The 17,015-nt window shown below is 47.6% G+C and overlaps 1 protein-coding gene across 6 annotated transcripts; it reads right to left on the bottom strand.

The window, feature by feature from the left end:
- Positions 1-1,232: 1,232 nt before the first annotated feature.
- On the bottom strand, positions 1,233-15,765 carry EFS (embryonal Fyn-associated substrate). 6 transcript variants are annotated; one of them, XM_066603999.1, is made up of 8 exons: positions 15,744-15,762; positions 15,555-15,627; positions 15,341-15,420; positions 9,098-9,412; positions 8,915-9,025; positions 6,523-7,500; positions 6,331-6,408; positions 1,233-1,824 (listed from the first exon to the last, which is right to left on the bottom strand). In XM_066603999.1, the coding sequence occupies exons 3-8, from the start codon at positions 15,344-15,346 to the stop codon at positions 1,405-1,407; spliced, it is 1,908 nt and encodes a 635-aa protein (XP_066460096.1). In that variant the 5' UTR covers positions 15,347-15,420; positions 15,555-15,627; positions 15,744-15,762; the 3' UTR covers positions 1,233-1,404. The 6 variants fall into 6 exon arrangements, with proteins under 6 accessions (XP_066460096.1, XP_066460095.1, XP_066460099.1 ...); XM_066603998.1 differs by having other exon boundaries at positions 15,487-15,627; positions 15,744-15,758; XM_066604002.1 differs by lacking the exon at positions 15,555-15,627 and having other exon boundaries at positions 15,744-15,765.
- Positions 15,766-17,015: the final 1,250 nt, after the last annotated feature.

Below are 17,015 nucleotides of genomic sequence, written 5' to 3'. Positions count from 1 at the left end.
AAGATAATCAGATTGCTGTATGCAGATTCATAACTTTAATTAAATCTCTGCTCATTAGGAGTTGGCGTCTCGTAGGGGGTCTAAGTTAGTGACAAAGTCTTCTCTATATTCCGCTGCATACAAAAAGGTCAGTTGCCAATAGGGCCACTCACTGGACCTCTAAAGTCAGAATGAGCTGAGATTTAAATTAATTGAATGCTTCCCCATATGACTATCTGCTCTTATGAACAGGCTATACCTCTCCAGGGTGGTTGGAGCCCAGCATCAGGCAAAAAAATAAATACATTCAGATTTTCAGCAATGGAGTGTGTGGAGGAGGCTATAATCTGTTATGTGGCACGTACAAAAAAAAACAAAACCCACACGCATGGTCAAATGTGCATATTAACCCTTTGCAAGCCAATGTCGGGCCTGCCCCAACATCATTTGCCTCCACAGCTCCGATGTCAGGGCAGGCCCGACACTGCAGTGCATCTGCACCCGATCGTCAGACACATCGGGTGCAGCTACACTCCTGCACTGGTCCTCAAGGATGCCCGAGGAGAAGGCAGAAAGGGTTTTTAACCCTTTGTCTTCTCCTTTACACATTGCATTACATAGTGCTAATTGAGTGCTATGTATACAGATTCCGGCCGGCGATCATGTGACCGCCGGTGTTACCTGACCCCCGGCGGTCACATGACCGCCGAGCCAGGAGCCTGCACTGTGGGGGGGGGGGGGGGGGGCCTGCTTACCTGTCCGGTGGCTTCCGCATTCTCCTGTCTCCCGGACCGGCGATCATGTGACTGCCAGGTGCCACCTGACCCCAGTGGTCACATGATCGCCGAGGCAGGAGAATGCAGAAGACGCCGGACAGGTAAGCAGCTCCCTCCCTGCACACTGTCAGATCAGGAGGGTGCAGGGAAAATGTATTTTTTCTCACCCATTCTCCCCAGCTCCAATTTATTTGGAGCGGGGGAGAATGGGTGAGAAAAAAATAAATGGATTGGAAAGGGTTAATGAGCTAAGGGGGTATTCTCATTGTGGGACTCCTATTAATGTGTCAAAAAAAAAAAAATTTCTAAAATGCACCATTCTCCAGTTTCACTGAGTACATTCATTGTGTATAATACACAACTGTGAAGGGATAAAGAAAAAAATGTACTGTCATTGACTTTCACCCTATTGTGTGTGGAATACGCAATGAAGTTCCGCTCCTGTGCGCCTGCTCTTACAGTGACTGCGCACATGAGTAAAAGAGAAGTCTGCTGTATTTTGAGTAAAACATGACTGGTTTGTCTTATTACAAAATAAATATTTAAAAACAGGGTGCAAGAAACCACAGTGTCCATTGATGCTAAAGCTTTACACATTGCTTAGTTCTAGCTATTAACCCATAATGCTGTCAAAAAACAAATGTCTGTCTCAACTGGCCATCTTCTGTAGGTGGTCCGTGAAGCTACGGGCACAGGTGCATAGGACGGAGACGCTCACTACCATGGCTTTGAGTGCGACAGGAGACGGGTACAGGGCCGCAGCCTCTTTCGTGGCTAGAACAACTTCCTTCAGTGCTTGGCAGAGCGCGGCTCCTTCACCCGCAAGCTTAGCTTGAAGTTGGTTGCAACTAAGCATTCGACCAAGTGTGTCCCCGATGAACACCAGCTTGTGTGCCGCTATCACCAGCTGCTTGCCATGTCCTACAAAGACACGTGGCGGCTGAGAACTCGCACTCCCAAGGAAAGTATTCACACAAGATTGAAGAGTCTGTAGATGGCCATGGCTTTGAGAAGCATAAAAACGAAGCAAGTGTCGATCATCTTCAGAAGGTTCTGGGCACGTGTCAACCTTGGAGAGGGGCAAAAGAAAAATTTTTTTTTAGTATGTCTGAATGTAAGAAAACTTAAATGGGCATCTACTGCCTATGCAATAATCATCAGATAAATGTAGGCCTCAGCCCTAGGACCCCCAGCCATCTTCACGATGAGATGACCTTGTATCATAGGCGTCACTCTCTCCATTCACTTCTATAGATCAGAATGGGAAGAGACATGAAGGGGCACAAATACTTTTTGATTCTTTCTGCTCCTGCATGCGGTGGTCACCTCCTCAGATAGGAGCCGCATCCGACAGCCATTTATGGCATATGCTGTGGGTATAGCCAGCACTTGGTTCAGAAGCTAGGCCTTAACACAAAAATCCAGCAAAGAATGGATTTATTCTGCTTCCACGCATTAAAAAGCTTTTAATTCCACTTTTCCCCCACCCTAATACAATTTCTGATGTAGTGTATTATACTGGCAAGAAGCACCTCTGGCAGGGCCTAAGAGTTCCTTAAATGGCTACCTGCAACTGTGTTGTGGGGGCTGATGGAGCCTACTCTTCTGCAACCACTTAGATGCGACGGTCACTGAACCGCAGCATCTGAGGTGATAAATAGTTGGAACCTCCAATTCAAACCATAAGAGCAGCAGCCTGACCCCGTATACAGCGAGGCACTACTTGGACTATGCGGACGTAAGAAAGGACAGTTAGTAACCATCAACATGTGGTCACAAATTAATATATAACTACCTGGCAAATAGGCTCATGTACGTAGCCATATTACTTCTCTGTGCACGCTCTGAGTTGTAGAGGTCATAATATGGACACCTGAGGCCATACTATACTTCTGTATGCCTCCACAAGGTTTTATAGACTCTTTGTTGCCTCCTTATGTAACCGCAGCCCTGAGAATAGATCACAACTTCAATTAGAAGCTCTTTGAGGCAATTGGGGAAGGCATTTCCCACTATTCCTGTTGCACAGCTATCAAACTCATAGATACATTAAGTTATAAGAGATTCACATCAGCTATAATAGAAGTCAGTTCAAATGTGACAATACCAGATTCATAGCTTGTTGTTTTTTTATAAAACATAAAACCAAAAATTATATAATATACACATGCATATAATATGGTCACCTTGTTCAGAAACCCATGACTTTTGCCATTGATGCACTTGGGTGTGGGCTTTTTTTTTTTTTTGCTACTGTAATGACAGTGTTTTCCCTGCAGCAGAGATGGTACAGTCTCCAGCTGCTCATTTAATGCTGTGGGGATTGAAAGCACAGAATGGTGAGGGCTCTTTACACAGGCTTATGTGGAGGAATCCATTAAACTCACTGCGTATTATGCACATATAAATTGTGCATGTAATACGCTGCATAAGTGCGCTTGTGGCCATAATATACAGTCTGAGAATTACAATTGCCCCTTCAAAGGCAGATGTGGCCCTCAGGGAAAACACCTAGAACAGGAGTGTCAAATTCATTTTCACCAAGAGGAAACAATACCCTTCCTGACGCACATCCATAGGCCACTTCACTAGCCAAGCCAGCAATCTACTGCACAGTGTTAAAGGGTAATCGCCCTGAAATAGCTGTCTGTGCATGGTTATCGTTTCAGACTTTGGCTTAGATTTCCAGTCGTTGCTTGTTAAAAAGGTCAGACATTGACTTGCAGGAATGCTGCCTTCCACTAGGTGGTGCTGTAGAGGTATTGTTCCTTCAAGAATTTGTATACATTTGCTAGGAGGTGCATGCACAGCCTTATAAGCCTCCTCACAGCTACTAGTTGCTCTCCCTAAGGAGAAACTAATCCTTCTGATCCATGTCACTGTCGGGCTAACGGTAATTGCAGTATCTTCTAACCACTACCATGTTTTTCATAGAATCAGAATATTACGTCCAAATACAGCTATTTAGCCCATAATTTTGATGCTTCACTTAAGATATTCATAAATAGAACTCCAAGGAGAAAAGTAAAACGTGTTTTAAAGGGGTTAAATCAGATGGGCCATCTTTACATGTCTGATTGCAAGTTGCATCCCTTCATTAACAGAAGTTCTGGCAGATAAATACCCACAATGCATAGGAAACCTATAGGTAGTATCCTGCATCAAGAAGGTCTTATTCCTGCAAGCCTTGGATATACTCAGTTTCCCTAAAATAGGACAGGGTTTCATATTTAGGCTCCAAAATTTTTTTACTGCGGCAAATGAGACAATAATTGTAAGAAATACAACATATTTGAAATAAAGGGAAAAATATACATCTAAATTAAGGACTAGAAACCAAAAAAATTTGGATTTTGATGTCCATGTAAAGGAGAGGGAGACCCCCCCCCAATCTACCTTCAAGCTTTTTTTATATAGGAAAGGAGGGAAAGAGCCTAAAAGACTGCTAGAATACGGAGTCTCAGGAGGAATCTCCCTTCTCTTTGATGCAGGCAGATGCCCATCAGCTTCAGGTTCACACACAATTTAATTATCATTAAGCCGAGACGCTCCGGGAACATCCATACAAGGCGCTTCCTGCAGGGACAGATCTGCATTTGTTACATGTGGATTTAAATCTATGCATTACTAAAGGGTCATGTTTGCAGTATATTATGGACATGCTGCGCATCTGAAGTCAATTCACACTGGATTTGCTTTCTCAGCATGTACATGGCCGTAGAGGCTGCAGAAATCCTCAGCGCTTATGCCCTTAAAATGCAGTATAAAAGCCGCCCCCTCTTTGGGCCGACATCCCCGCTGTTCCCTGCAGCAGCGCTGCGCATTAATGATCCCTGCTAGGGGTAACCTCCCAGACTACCTGAGCTTCTACTTTGTCCGGTGAGGAGAGTGTTTTTTTTATAAATGCAAGGAATGCCTAAAAATAAGCCAACGCTTACCAATTTAGTCTACACGGCCGCACCATTGTCAGTTTGCTTCTGGGCAGCTGATCGCATGCGGTCCCAGCACGCGACTGCTGCAGCCAGTCACTGACCTGAGCGGGAGATCAGTATGGAGCTTCACGAGATTTCAATTGGGACTTCAGATACTTTGGAGCAGATATTAATATGCAGCTAGTAATGGCTAGAGGTCATTATGAGGGCTTTTCACATGGGTGTACGCGCAACTACGCTCGCCACTACGGAACGTCGGGCACATGAACAGGTTTTTATTTTCCAGGGTGCGTTCTAACCTCACGCTAGTGCAGGCGAGTTTGGAAGAAACAAAAAAAAAAAAAAAGCACGGGAAGATGGATCCTGCTCTATCTTTCTCAAACATAGTATTAACTACGTAGGAGAAAGATAGCGCAAGTTCTAACTTTCCTTCCATGTAGTATTAACACGCGAGAATCTCCCTAGTGCAAACAAAACCATTGAAAATCAATGCTTTCGTCCCAGTATGCGGCCATGATTTTCATGGTCGCATAACGGAACAATCACGCCCGCCCCAAGCCCTTACGCAAGGAAAAAAAATGCGCTATTTTCAAGCAAGGCAAAGTTAGTATTCATAGATAAAACATCCTCAAACCGGCCTTAACCCCTTATGGACCAGGGTGTTTTGGTCTTAAAAAGGACCGGACACTATTTAGGGATTTTACCCATGTGGTGGTTTTGCTGCCCTATTTCCCTTTTCTTCAGCTGCCAAAATTATTTTTGCTGCGTTTTGTTTTTTTCTGTGACATATAGGGCGATTTTTAATAGCTTTCACTGACTTTTCATTTATTGGGAGTAAAAAAAAATTAGTATATTTACGCTAAAGAACAGGAATAGGTTCCTCATTTTGATATATAGTTTGTAGTCTCGGATTACAGGTTGCAGTCGGCAGCGGCTCATTTTCTTTATATATATTTTTTTTAACTTATAATAATTTTTTGTAACAATTTTTTTAACCTCCACGTCCCCCATGACGTCACATTCCTCCCCCCCCCCCCCCCCCCACTTTTCTACTGTAGTTCGGGCATCCATAGGAGCCCTAGTTACAGCGGAAAAACAGCTCCCTAGTGTGATCGTCACGGTCAGAGCTGTTCTGGGTCTGCTAGGACCCTGCAGCTCTGCCTTGGCAGAGGGCACCCGGTGGTTACGTGATTGTGGGTCAAATAGCAAAAGTAACACCCTCTCTCTTTACTACATAGCATTCATTGAGAGCCATGTAGTCTCTAAAAAGGTAAGGGCAGAAGCGGTTAATAAAACGCTTCTGCCCTGGGCCTTCAGCTGTGACTAACAGCCGAGGATCTGACCTGCTCTTGCTAGATTCTAGGAGTTTTAATCCTGCGTCATATTTTTACAACCGGCTGGGATTAGAGCCCAGGACAAAGCGCTGCAAATTTACTGTACTTGGTCATTAACAGATTAAAGGGTAACATCATTTACTGATCAAGTTTGATATTACTGTAGGAAAATAGTTTTACTAGATTTCCTTACAGATGAAGAATGGACATTATATGGACATACATATGCGGGAAGCCAGGGTAAAGCTAGGTCTAGTAGTCAACTCTGTTTTACCAGACACATATCAAAGTTATAAGAAAACCCATCACCTTTCTCTCCTGTAAAGGTTTCTGTTCCACAGTCTTCTGTTGGTCTTTAAACTTCAACGTGGTTTGCACATTTGTACCCTGGAAGAACAAACAAACCAAAAAAAAAATAAATACATAAAGCAGGTTATGAGTAGGTGTTTGAATTCCATAACCTAGGAGGTGGGGAAGATATAAGTGTATGAGCTTTCTCACCTGTAAGTGAACATAGTGATTGTCTCGGCATTGAATCCTCTCATACTCGCTGTGAGCATCCTCCCCAGGATCACTAGGAGTTCGGTGAAGAATAGGAGGTGGCGGCAGGGGTCGATCCTGAATGCTACCCTTGCGATGTGGTGCAGGGGAAGCACTAGGTATTGCAGGAAGTGGCCGTCGTGAAAGGCTTTCACTAGAAGAAAGTCGTGGTCTTGGGAAGAGAAGGGCTGCGTTTGCATTTACCAGTGCCACAATACACCCACTCTGTTCCTGAATTAGATGGGACAGCGATAATAACTCATTCCCACCCTCCTGGAGTGCCGGCAACACATGTTCCAGTTGCTCTAGATGTCCAGAGAGTTCTCGATGTAGCGATGGGTCTGAAGCTTGGCAGGAGTGGAGAAGGACAACTTGTGCCAAGCCAATAAAGTCTTTAAGGACTTCGACACCCAGAGTCGTTCCTTGATTTTCTAGGCCTCCTTGTCTTGCACCTTCATGAGGGCCATCTATTACAAGTATCATTATCCGTTGTAGTTCCTGATGCTGCATTCGCAAAGCCTCCACTGTAGAAAGACCATCAATACGAGGATCTTTATTCAAAAGGGATGGTAGACCGGACTCCCTACTCCCACCAGAATCTGCCGATCGAGCACTGCCAGTGCTAGAAACCGAGAGACGATGAGTCTGAGGTGGGTCAATGGGCTCCGGTAAGTGAGCGAAGCTAAGAATATCTTCAGGTGCTTCATACAGATTCTGAAGACCAGACACCCGTTTTAAGTTAGAGGGCATGGAATAAATCCCCTCGTCTTCCTCATCATCTAGTGTAATATTCTGAAAGGTTGGTGGCACGTCATAAATATCTTCTGGAATCTCCTCAGGTTGCGGGACAGGCTCATTGTTTACTACTTTTAGTCGCAACACAGGACTATCATACATAGATTGTGCATCTTTCAGCAAGGATGATGGCATATCATAAACCTGCAGGACACGGATAGAAAACAGCGTGACAGTAGTAAGAGGTTTGTTGAGTAGTATAATTAACCAAATTTTGAAAAAAAATAAAAAAAATCTCCCGCACACGCGGGATAACAGTTGCAGCATACTCCATTTTCTGCGGTTTTCCCCGCACGGACGGTTTCCATTGAAGTCAATGGAAGCTGTCTGCTCCGCGGCACAGATGCAGCTGACACTGCGTCCGAGCTGCGGATCCACGGGAAAGCAGGACATTAAAAAAAAAAAAAAAAAGAAGAGAAAGCACGGCGCATACACGAGGCACGCCACCGGCGGCCCCAGCGCATCTGCCATGCAGAAGAAAGAAGATCCGGCCGCGATAGGGGAGACCTGTGCCACGTCCGGACAGGTGAGTAAATGTATTTTTTGGCCTCATGTCTCCTAGCATGTCTGGAATCCGCTGCAGGATTCTGCACTGGGAAACTGTTTGTGCCCGTGGACATGAGGCCTCACAGGAGGAATAAAGAGCAGTATTACCGCCTCGGAATGAAGTATATACACCTAGGTCAACCCGCCATTCAGGATCCAGGGACAGCTGAGTGTAAATGTAATGGTGATCTTATTAATGGTCACCCAGCTTTCCAGGAGCCCTGAATGCCATGTTTGATTATAGGGATGTATGTGGTATAAAGGCTTGCATAACTCTGCAGTTGGCATTCAGGATCCTGGAAGAGCTGAGTGACAATGTAATGATAATTCCAATAGTTGTCACCCAACTTTTCAGGAACCCTGCCTGGCATATCTCATTACGCTGAGGTATGGAGTATACATTTCAGCACAATTTGGCACCAATCAGCTGTGTCTTCGGGCGGCTCTCCTCCCCTGCTATGGAGTCGGCATCTGTGTGATAAGAAAGGGAGGAGAGCGGCCCTTACCTACAGCCGATTGGTGGATGCGGGGAGCAGCAGTTATTATCACTGATGCTCACTAATTACTTGTTCGTATGGGCGGCTCTTCTCCCCTGCTATGGAGCAGACATGCAAAGCTTAGCACAATGCTGCCGGCTCCATAGCAGGGGAGGAAAGCCGTCCGTAGGAACAGCCGATAGTGTATGGGCAGAACTGCTGCTTCCTCGCCCAACCAATCAGCTGTTCCTATGGGCGGCTCTCCTGTCCTGCTATGGAGGTGGTCCCAGCGGACAGCTGTGTGATAAGGACATACAATCCTTTTCTCACAGCTGCTGTCTGGGTCTGAATTTCAGCATGTCCGCTTTATAGGACACACCTAATAAAGCCAAAAATATGGTAGCTGGTTCCCATCATATCATAATAAACGGAAAGTTCCAGAATTGTTTCAAACTGTTGCACTGACCACATTGCAATAATGATGGAGCTGTAGTGGTTGACACTATGTGGCACTTTATTTTGAGAAGGTTTCTCACCTCTTGTGAACAGGGTTGAAGCACCTCAATCTGACGTGGAGAGTTGTAGATGTCATCTTCTGACGTGGGTGATGAAATACAAAGGCGTGCGATTGGTGGTACTTGGTATACCTAAGAAAAGAAAGTAAATCAGTTGACATAACCATCTGCCATCTGACCTACCTACGGAGGTCTTTATCCCACCTCTGTGCATGATGAGGTCTCTTGTGTCTCATTGCGAACGGTTAGTTTGTCTTCAGGGTTTTGTGCTTTTGAGATGACAACTGTAGCTCCAAGAAGGCGAGGTGCTTGGTATTCATCTTCCTGCGATTCTGTCTCTGGAAGAAGCCGTAATCGGTTCCCAGGAGCAATTCCTTGCTTCCCTCCAAGCGAGCAACGCCACCATCCACCGAGGGTAGGAGGGTCTCGTTCTAGGACCAACATCACGTCACCTCGGCGAAAACTAAGCTCTTCGGGACTTTCCGCAGCATTGTCATATAAGGCCTGTGCCAGCTGTGCCTAAGTGGAGAGAAAAGTTTAAAATAAAGATGCAGGAAAGTGGAAGAGAAACCATATGCCAGTCCGATAGAAGGACGTTAGTATGTTGGGGCACCATGCATGCTACGGAGCCATACTGTTGTCTGAGAAACAGACTTGGTCTTAGTAGGACGAATAGTGATGCACGACAAGAAATAAAATAGTTATACTATTTGCCATCTGTCTACACAGTTTTCTTTGATGCAGTTATGTCTGAAAACTATTAGAATTACATCAGTAGACAAAAAAAAAAGAAAAAAACAAACCATGATGAGGAGCGATGAGTAAGGCATTACTGCCAAGATCCGTAAGCCATACCCTGTTGCTGGATATTCTCATTATGCATTATAGAAAGAGCACATTATAGTCACTTTGTGCCCGGTGCTGGACAATTACTCTGCTAATCTCCATTTATCTGCTTTTGAATACATTTCCATATAGTCTAATATGCAAATCACAATAGTGTGAAAAAAAACTATGCAAATCGCACAAAGCAGTGTTAAAAATGTAGACGGCATTAAAGAAGCCACATTCAAAACCATAACCCTATAGAGCCTGGGTTACAACTTTACAGATCATAGACCTCTAGGACGTCCGTCCGTCCGTCCGTGTCTCTAATAGAGAACTCACACAATCACCATTATCTCACATAGTGAAGGTCACCGTCCTAAAGTAATCCAGCTGCATACCACATCTACACCCCTGAAGTGGGCAGCACACGCACATCAACCTGGAGCGATACGACGGAAGATGCTGCAAATCGATTAAACTGAAATATCCTATGCTAATCACTTACAGACACACCCAACTGCAAAGTAATTTGCATAAACTACTAATCTGAAACAGAACGATTCCAATATTCAAGGTGAACGACACGAGACCCCACAGCATTATTCCTGGAACATCTCAAACTAGACCCCCTTCCCCCTGCAAGCCAGCAAATACTACCCCAGGGGAGCTCACGGCTCCCTCTACATACACAAAGCCATCTGCGGTGAAGGGGAACGCCGGCAGCATTTCAGAAGATCCCCCTGCTTACCCTGCCATGTCTTTCGCCCATTATGCAGAAGGCTCCTGTCTCTTTAAGAGCCCAGAACATGTGGTGGTGACATCATCCTCCATACAGAATAAAGAGAAAGGGAGTACTGTGTCCAAGTCAGTGCCCAGTATAAACCGGATCCCAAGCGGCTCCTAGACAGGCATCTCTCATGCAGACATGACATCCCATCTGATTCTCCCCCAATACGTCACAATGTTACAAGTTGGTATCTTGTGCACTGAATCTGCCTTTCAGCCATTCATGTCCTAACAAGGACGGCTCTGCAACATAATACCGAATCTCGCTGACATCCTATGTGCTCGCACAGGCGCTGCTCCCCCCGGCCCCCTGCCTCCAGTTGCTCGCAGTAGAGGACAGCTGGCTGTAGGATGGGAATGTATAGCCGCGTGGCCATCGGGAGGATCCTTCTTTTAGGATGACTTGGCCCTTGAATAGCGTGGATAATCTTAGACAGCACACGCTCTTACATTACACCATTAACTACACAGCAGAGAAAAGCCACAACTACTGGGAGAACACAAGGTCTTCCCGGAATAAGTGGCTGGAAGCACTTAGGTGGGGGTGGGGAAGGGTGCAGATCATCCCAAGACGGAGCCAACACTCAGAACCGCTCAAGTCAGGAACATGGAGCATGTCGTGGTTGCCTACTGATAAGAGATAGTTATTTTCTGCCACATTAAAAACCCCATTCAGCCTTTTTTACGTGTCATCCGTTTCCGTTTCAACATGGCTGCCATCACTGCTCCTCTACGGGGGTTGTGATCCAACGTCATTAGATGCTGACTAGTCACGCAGGGATAGAGTAGCACAAGAAGCCTCTGTGCAAGCTAAGCAGGCTCCGCATCTGGGTAAGGGGGCGCGAGCACATCACAAGAGCCGCCTTAATGTGGAACCTGCTCCCATACTCTTACCCATCCCTACCATGGCTTTGGACGGCACCACCAAGTGGTGGTTTTTTTTTAAAATTTTTTTAAGGCAGACCCATTTTTCCTAATCCTGGACATCTTCAAAGCCACCATACACACGTCAGTGGGCAAACTACAGCAAGACATTAGCACAACTGAGTGCTGGATGGGTAAGTGCCCTCCACCAAGGACAATGCGGCTCACTTGGTTTTAGAATGTGACAAGAAGCCCCTCAGTTGTGTCATCTGGACAGCCAAGCTGTTTGTATGTCATGTCCGGAATCTCAGCATGTCAACAGTAATGGCTTTTATTGCTGCCCCTACACAACGCCACGAGCTGCCACATAATGCCCGACCGCATGTTGGAGGTGCCAGTAAGAATAGTCAGCGACACATAGAAGACACAGTAAGAGACGAGCATGGAAGCTCCGAACCAGGGACAGGGGTTATTTCGGGAAAATACCTTCAACGCCCAAATGTAATCTACAGCCATGTTGGCATCGTGCCCATCACAACTGGGGGTCATTCCTAGAGTAAGATGGTTCTTCCCTTATCTGCCAGAATAACTCCCCTTTAAATGGCCGTAAACCTGTGTGCATTTTAGCATCAGTAAAAGGGCGGCTTCACACGGACGGATTAGTACGTGCAAAATCCGCAAAAAATAGAACCCATTGATGTCAATGCGTTCTTTCACATGTATGACTTTTTCTTCTTCTTGTGTGCATGTGCAAAAAAAAAAATAATTTTCCTGCACGTTCGCCACCAATGAGCCCCTAGAAGTCTATGGAAGGAGTACAACTGTGCAGGGGATGTGGAATGCGCTGTGCAAAACTCAAGAAAAAAAAACGAACACGGACCTTATTAGAGTAATAGCCCTTTAAATCAGGGCGGGGGTGTCACATATATGAACAGGCCCTGCAAAAACGTACACAAATCAACCTAGTTTACTGTGCAAATAAGTTGCGCACATGCTTGTCTGAAGCCGCCCTTTTAACAGTAATACCTCGACTGCTCACAATTCTGCTAAACCAAAAAAGAAGGCCCCATTGTCCGCGGGTGTTGCGGTATCCCGCCCGGGAGCAGGAGCCGCAGACGAATCTCCACCAGTCAGCCTAATCTGACCGCGGAGAATTGGAGCAATTCGCAGCATGCTGCGAATTGCGGCCCCAAGCGGAGAATCGCAATGATTCTCCGCTCGTGGACAGGGGGCCGGCGCTTTTCATAGCAATGCTATGGAAAGCTTCAGACGGCATGAAAATCACTGCCGCGGACAGGGGGCCTCAAGGTTCCCCTAAAATGAGAAAAATTGGCTTCTACCTGACGCCTTCCTCTGGACCCATCATCAGCCTTACATACTTCATTACTATGTCATGTGCAGCCGTAATACAGAAGAGAAGTGCAGCCACATTATAGCGGTGCGTCAGCAGCGTTCGGTTGTATGTTACGGTTTAGATTGGCACCCGTACCCCCCCTCCCCTTGTTTGCGAGGCGTTTCCTGAAGGCTTGGTTGATTACGTAATGCTGTTTACACTGAACAATCAGTGGCCAGAAAATCATCCTGAATATCTGATGGTCATTTACATAAAAGCAATCATCACGGAGATGTAACCTCTCGCCCACCGTGAAGCCGTACAAATGGCGATTCTTATCACGGCGCTGTTCTGTAAGCAACCTCTACAATTACCGGGGAGGCACACGGTCACCTATATGTATACGTAAATGATAGAAGATCGGCGGTTCTCGTTACGCCGTATTGTCGTGCGGTATGTGGAGGTCTCTTGTCTTCCCACATGGTTGTAATGAAAAGCACATTTAGAAGAAGAGGTTATCTGGGGACAAAAGCAGTCTTCTTGACAGCTGCTCAGCCTGCTGCAAGAACGTAGAATCCAAGCCAGCCTCACCCGCTCTGCCGATGCCCACTGCTGGTAGCACCGCTGATCGCCCATCCAAGTGAGCCGACTATTGGCTGCAGCAGTCAGATGTCCCGTTGCTGGGATGTCATCGCTGCTGCAGCAAGTGGCAGGGGATCGGGTGAGGAGGGTATGGCTTTTTTAATTTTTGCCCCCAGATGACTCCTTAAACACAGTTGAGGCCTCAGTATCCCAACCAAAAGGGCCCTTGGGATGCCACATGGTAGTGGCAGTCTATGGGCACATTAGACATACATCACCAGACTATTAGGCAAAGTGATGGGGGCTGAGCAGGAAGGACAAGTACTTTGTGCATTAACCCTTTCCAACCCAGTTTCCCTGCCTCCCGCCCCCCCCCCCAGCACACCTCCCAGTGTGGGGGGGGGGGCCCTTTGTGGATTTCTTGTAATTACTCAACAGAATCACACAAAGATGATCTGTAATGATGATTAGCAATCTTTGGAAAATTAACTCTTTCCAATCCAGTGTCGGCCCTCCTCCAACATTAAGATTTCCCTGCCCCATATATCTGCGTATGATACGCTGCCCTACTAATGGCTCCGTACGAAGCGTTGTCCCTACGCAGGCGTCGCAAGAGGGCAGCGTTTTGAAACGCATCCCCGCTCTGAACAACGGCAGAGCATATGGGCTGTGGACGTGTAAAACGCTGCGGGAGACTTGCGGCGATTTATGCCTACGCCCACAGAAATAAGCGCTTTCATACATAGGCAGAACAGCCTCCGACATTGGCGCGGTCGGCTGCATGCTTTTACAAACAGGTTTCGGACCTCGCTTATACAGCGAATGAACGATTTCTCGTTTGCACGCGCCAGCAATGTATCCGCCTGCGCGAGCGACCGCCGACATCATTCACATGAGAAATTAGCAGCTCTACATTGGGCTGGGTTCACACGGGGCGCAGTTGTCGCAGAATTTCCGTGCGGACTTTCCTCCTGCAATCTTAGACCTGAGATGAAGCAGCAAAGTGGATGAGATTTGCAAAAATGTCTTCCACACGCTGCGGCCAAGCCGCGCCAAAACACAGCTTGCCACGCAGAGTTCAAACCCGCAGCATGTCGACTGTATTGCCGTTCCCGCTGCGGGCTCTCAACGGGGAGAGATGGCCACAGCGGAATTAGACGCTTTCAAAACTCGCGCCAAATGTCTTGGGACTTCAGCTACGGAAGTGTCATGGAATTTCCGTGCGGTCCCGCTGCAGACTTTCCGCCCTGTGGGAATTAGGGCCCTTTAACACAAGACGACTTGTTGGGCGCAGATACCCAAATCAGTTCGCTGCTTTTACGCAGGAGTGATCGGCGCAATTGAATGGCGGCCGAGCGGACTGAGGATCATTCCAGCCCACTGCTTCCATTCACATTCAGCAAGCAGTTGTCCTCAAGGGACTGACTGCCTGTTTACACAGAGCGGTCTGTAGTAATGACGAAGAAAAGCGAAGAAGTCCTCGTTCGCCATCCAGTCGCTGCACGCATCTACGCTGAGCGATAAGCCTTCAGATTTGCGCAGAATGTGGGAATCTTAATGATTTATCAACCCGCGAAAAATGGCCGACGCCAATGTTATTATAATAATCCCCGGAAGAAAAGACACCACGGCTTCAAATCCATTTACGACTGAAGAGGCGATTCCCAAAGTGACTTCTGCGCAATTTCCGAGTAAACGGAGGTAAGTCAGGCTGTGCGCGCCCCACCAACAGAAGCATCAGCAACAAGTCATACCCAAAACACTCAAAGATGCTGTTTTACCCCAAACTGTCACTGCAGGACGTCCTACTTGGTGGAAACAGTATTTTGGGGATTTCAGGGACTTTGGAATCCCGTCCTCAGTCGGACCGTAAACTTCCTGATTCCCCACCGGATAAATCTGTATATTAACCCCGCCATGACGGAGAGCTATGAACGGGGAAGAGTAGTCGGCGACCGCTGCTGCGGGCGATCACACCCGATGAGGTCACCTGTGTGACTTTCTCCTGAGACAAGCAGCTCCCACACCCCACAGGGCACACACTGGGCACTTACTGGCATCGCGTCGTCTCTGCCAGGCGCTCACATGCCCATGGAGTTTCCCTCAGGAGACATGACCTCACACCGCCTGGCACCTGTAACAAAACACAATGTCACCAGCAGCAAACATGGGCATGGCTGGTACTGCCAGGGGGGCTCACCTGACGAGGAGGGGCAGCAGGGCGGGGGGCTCACCTCACCAGGAGGGGCAGCAATGCGGGGGGCTCACCTCACAAGTTACCTCACGTCCCGGGGCTCGTCCTAACACAAAGGTGGGGGAGACATGGCAGTCCGTGCGGGACCTGGAGGAGGAGAGATGGCGGGGGGAGGGCGCTGTAATAAGAGAGGAGCCCCATATCTGCCCAATTGTACGACTGAGGGGGCGGGGGAGGGTAGCAGTGATTAACCCCATACTCACCGAGAGCTACAGGTTAACCCCTCAGCTACCTGGGAGGTAATATGGGGCTACTAGAGGCCGCAGTGCCGGCAGCTCTGTGTGAGGAGAGGCGGCTGTGAAGATGGTTGTGCTGAGAACAGTAGCCTGTTGTGTGAGGGGACAGCCAGCACCAGCCTCCTGCCCACACTGCTCACACAGGGGTCCTCTGTTCTGCTCCATCCCCCACCATCCCTGCATGTCTGAGCTGCAGCCCCCCGGCATGCTGTACTATGGCCAGCAGTATACAGAGGCTGTGTTATATGGGGGGGGGGGGGGGGGGCTGCCATGTATGGCGCTGCAGAACGTGTTGGCGCTGCAGAATGTGTTGGCGCTAGAGGAATACAAAAGTGTTCCACGTAGAAGGAATTAGTGAGAGCGGGTAGATATGGACCGAGTCATACCCAGAATAAAGGATAGCGTCATTAGAGTAAATCAAAGTTACGTCCAGTTGGGTGCAGGTTTCGGTAAGAAGTGCCCACCGGCTGCACCCATACAGTCTTGGGTCAATAAGTGTTCGGATATGTTGTTGGGGTCTCTCCATGCCCGCATGACTTGTGCAGTCAGTTGTTGTACAGTTTGTGGTGGGCGGCCGTGTGACGTAATGCGTTTACCTGTGGTGTCCCTATTGGGGATAAATCTGGGTACCCCGCGGGCCAATCCACGGACGTGACACCTTCGAGGCGTCTTGTGATGGCTGCGGTATGTGGATGGGCATTATCCTGTTGGAAGATGCCATTTTGGATGGTGATCATGAAGGGTATGACAACACATTGTACCGCTCTGTTCACATACCGGCGGGCAGTCATTGTGCCATCAACAACCACCAACTCAGTCCTGCTGTCGTAACTGATTGCCCCAAACCACGACTCCAGCACCGCTGTGGCCCTCTGAAATCACAGCGGGGTCTTTCTCCAACGCGCAGACAGATATGTTGACGATTATCACTTTGCCCCAGATAGAACCAGGACTTATCACTAAACACAACTGTTCTCCATTCTTGTATCCGGTTGTGTCTAGCAGTACAGCAGGTTGGTTGTTGCTGGCAGTAAAATCAGGTTAACAGATCGCACCGCTGGGGGGTCCGAGAATAAAACCCAGCTTCCATCAATCGGTTTACAATTGTTCGTAGGGTGACTCTGACTTCAACCACCGCTTGGATCTGTGCTGCAGTCACCCGTCTATCCACAACTGCCATCCACCCAATTTGGCGTTGGCCTTCCACGTGCGTCTTTGCCCGGTCTGCGAGTACTGGAG

Source organism: Eleutherodactylus coqui, chromosome 5 (assembly GCF_035609145.1).
Source record: "Eleutherodactylus coqui strain aEleCoq1 chromosome 5, aEleCoq1.hap1, whole genome shotgun sequence".
Taxonomy (NCBI): domain Eukaryota; kingdom Metazoa; phylum Chordata; class Amphibia; order Anura; family Eleutherodactylidae; genus Eleutherodactylus; species Eleutherodactylus coqui.
The sequence above is the reverse complement of the archived record's forward strand: the minus strand, read 5'-3'. Positions and strand labels throughout refer to the sequence as shown.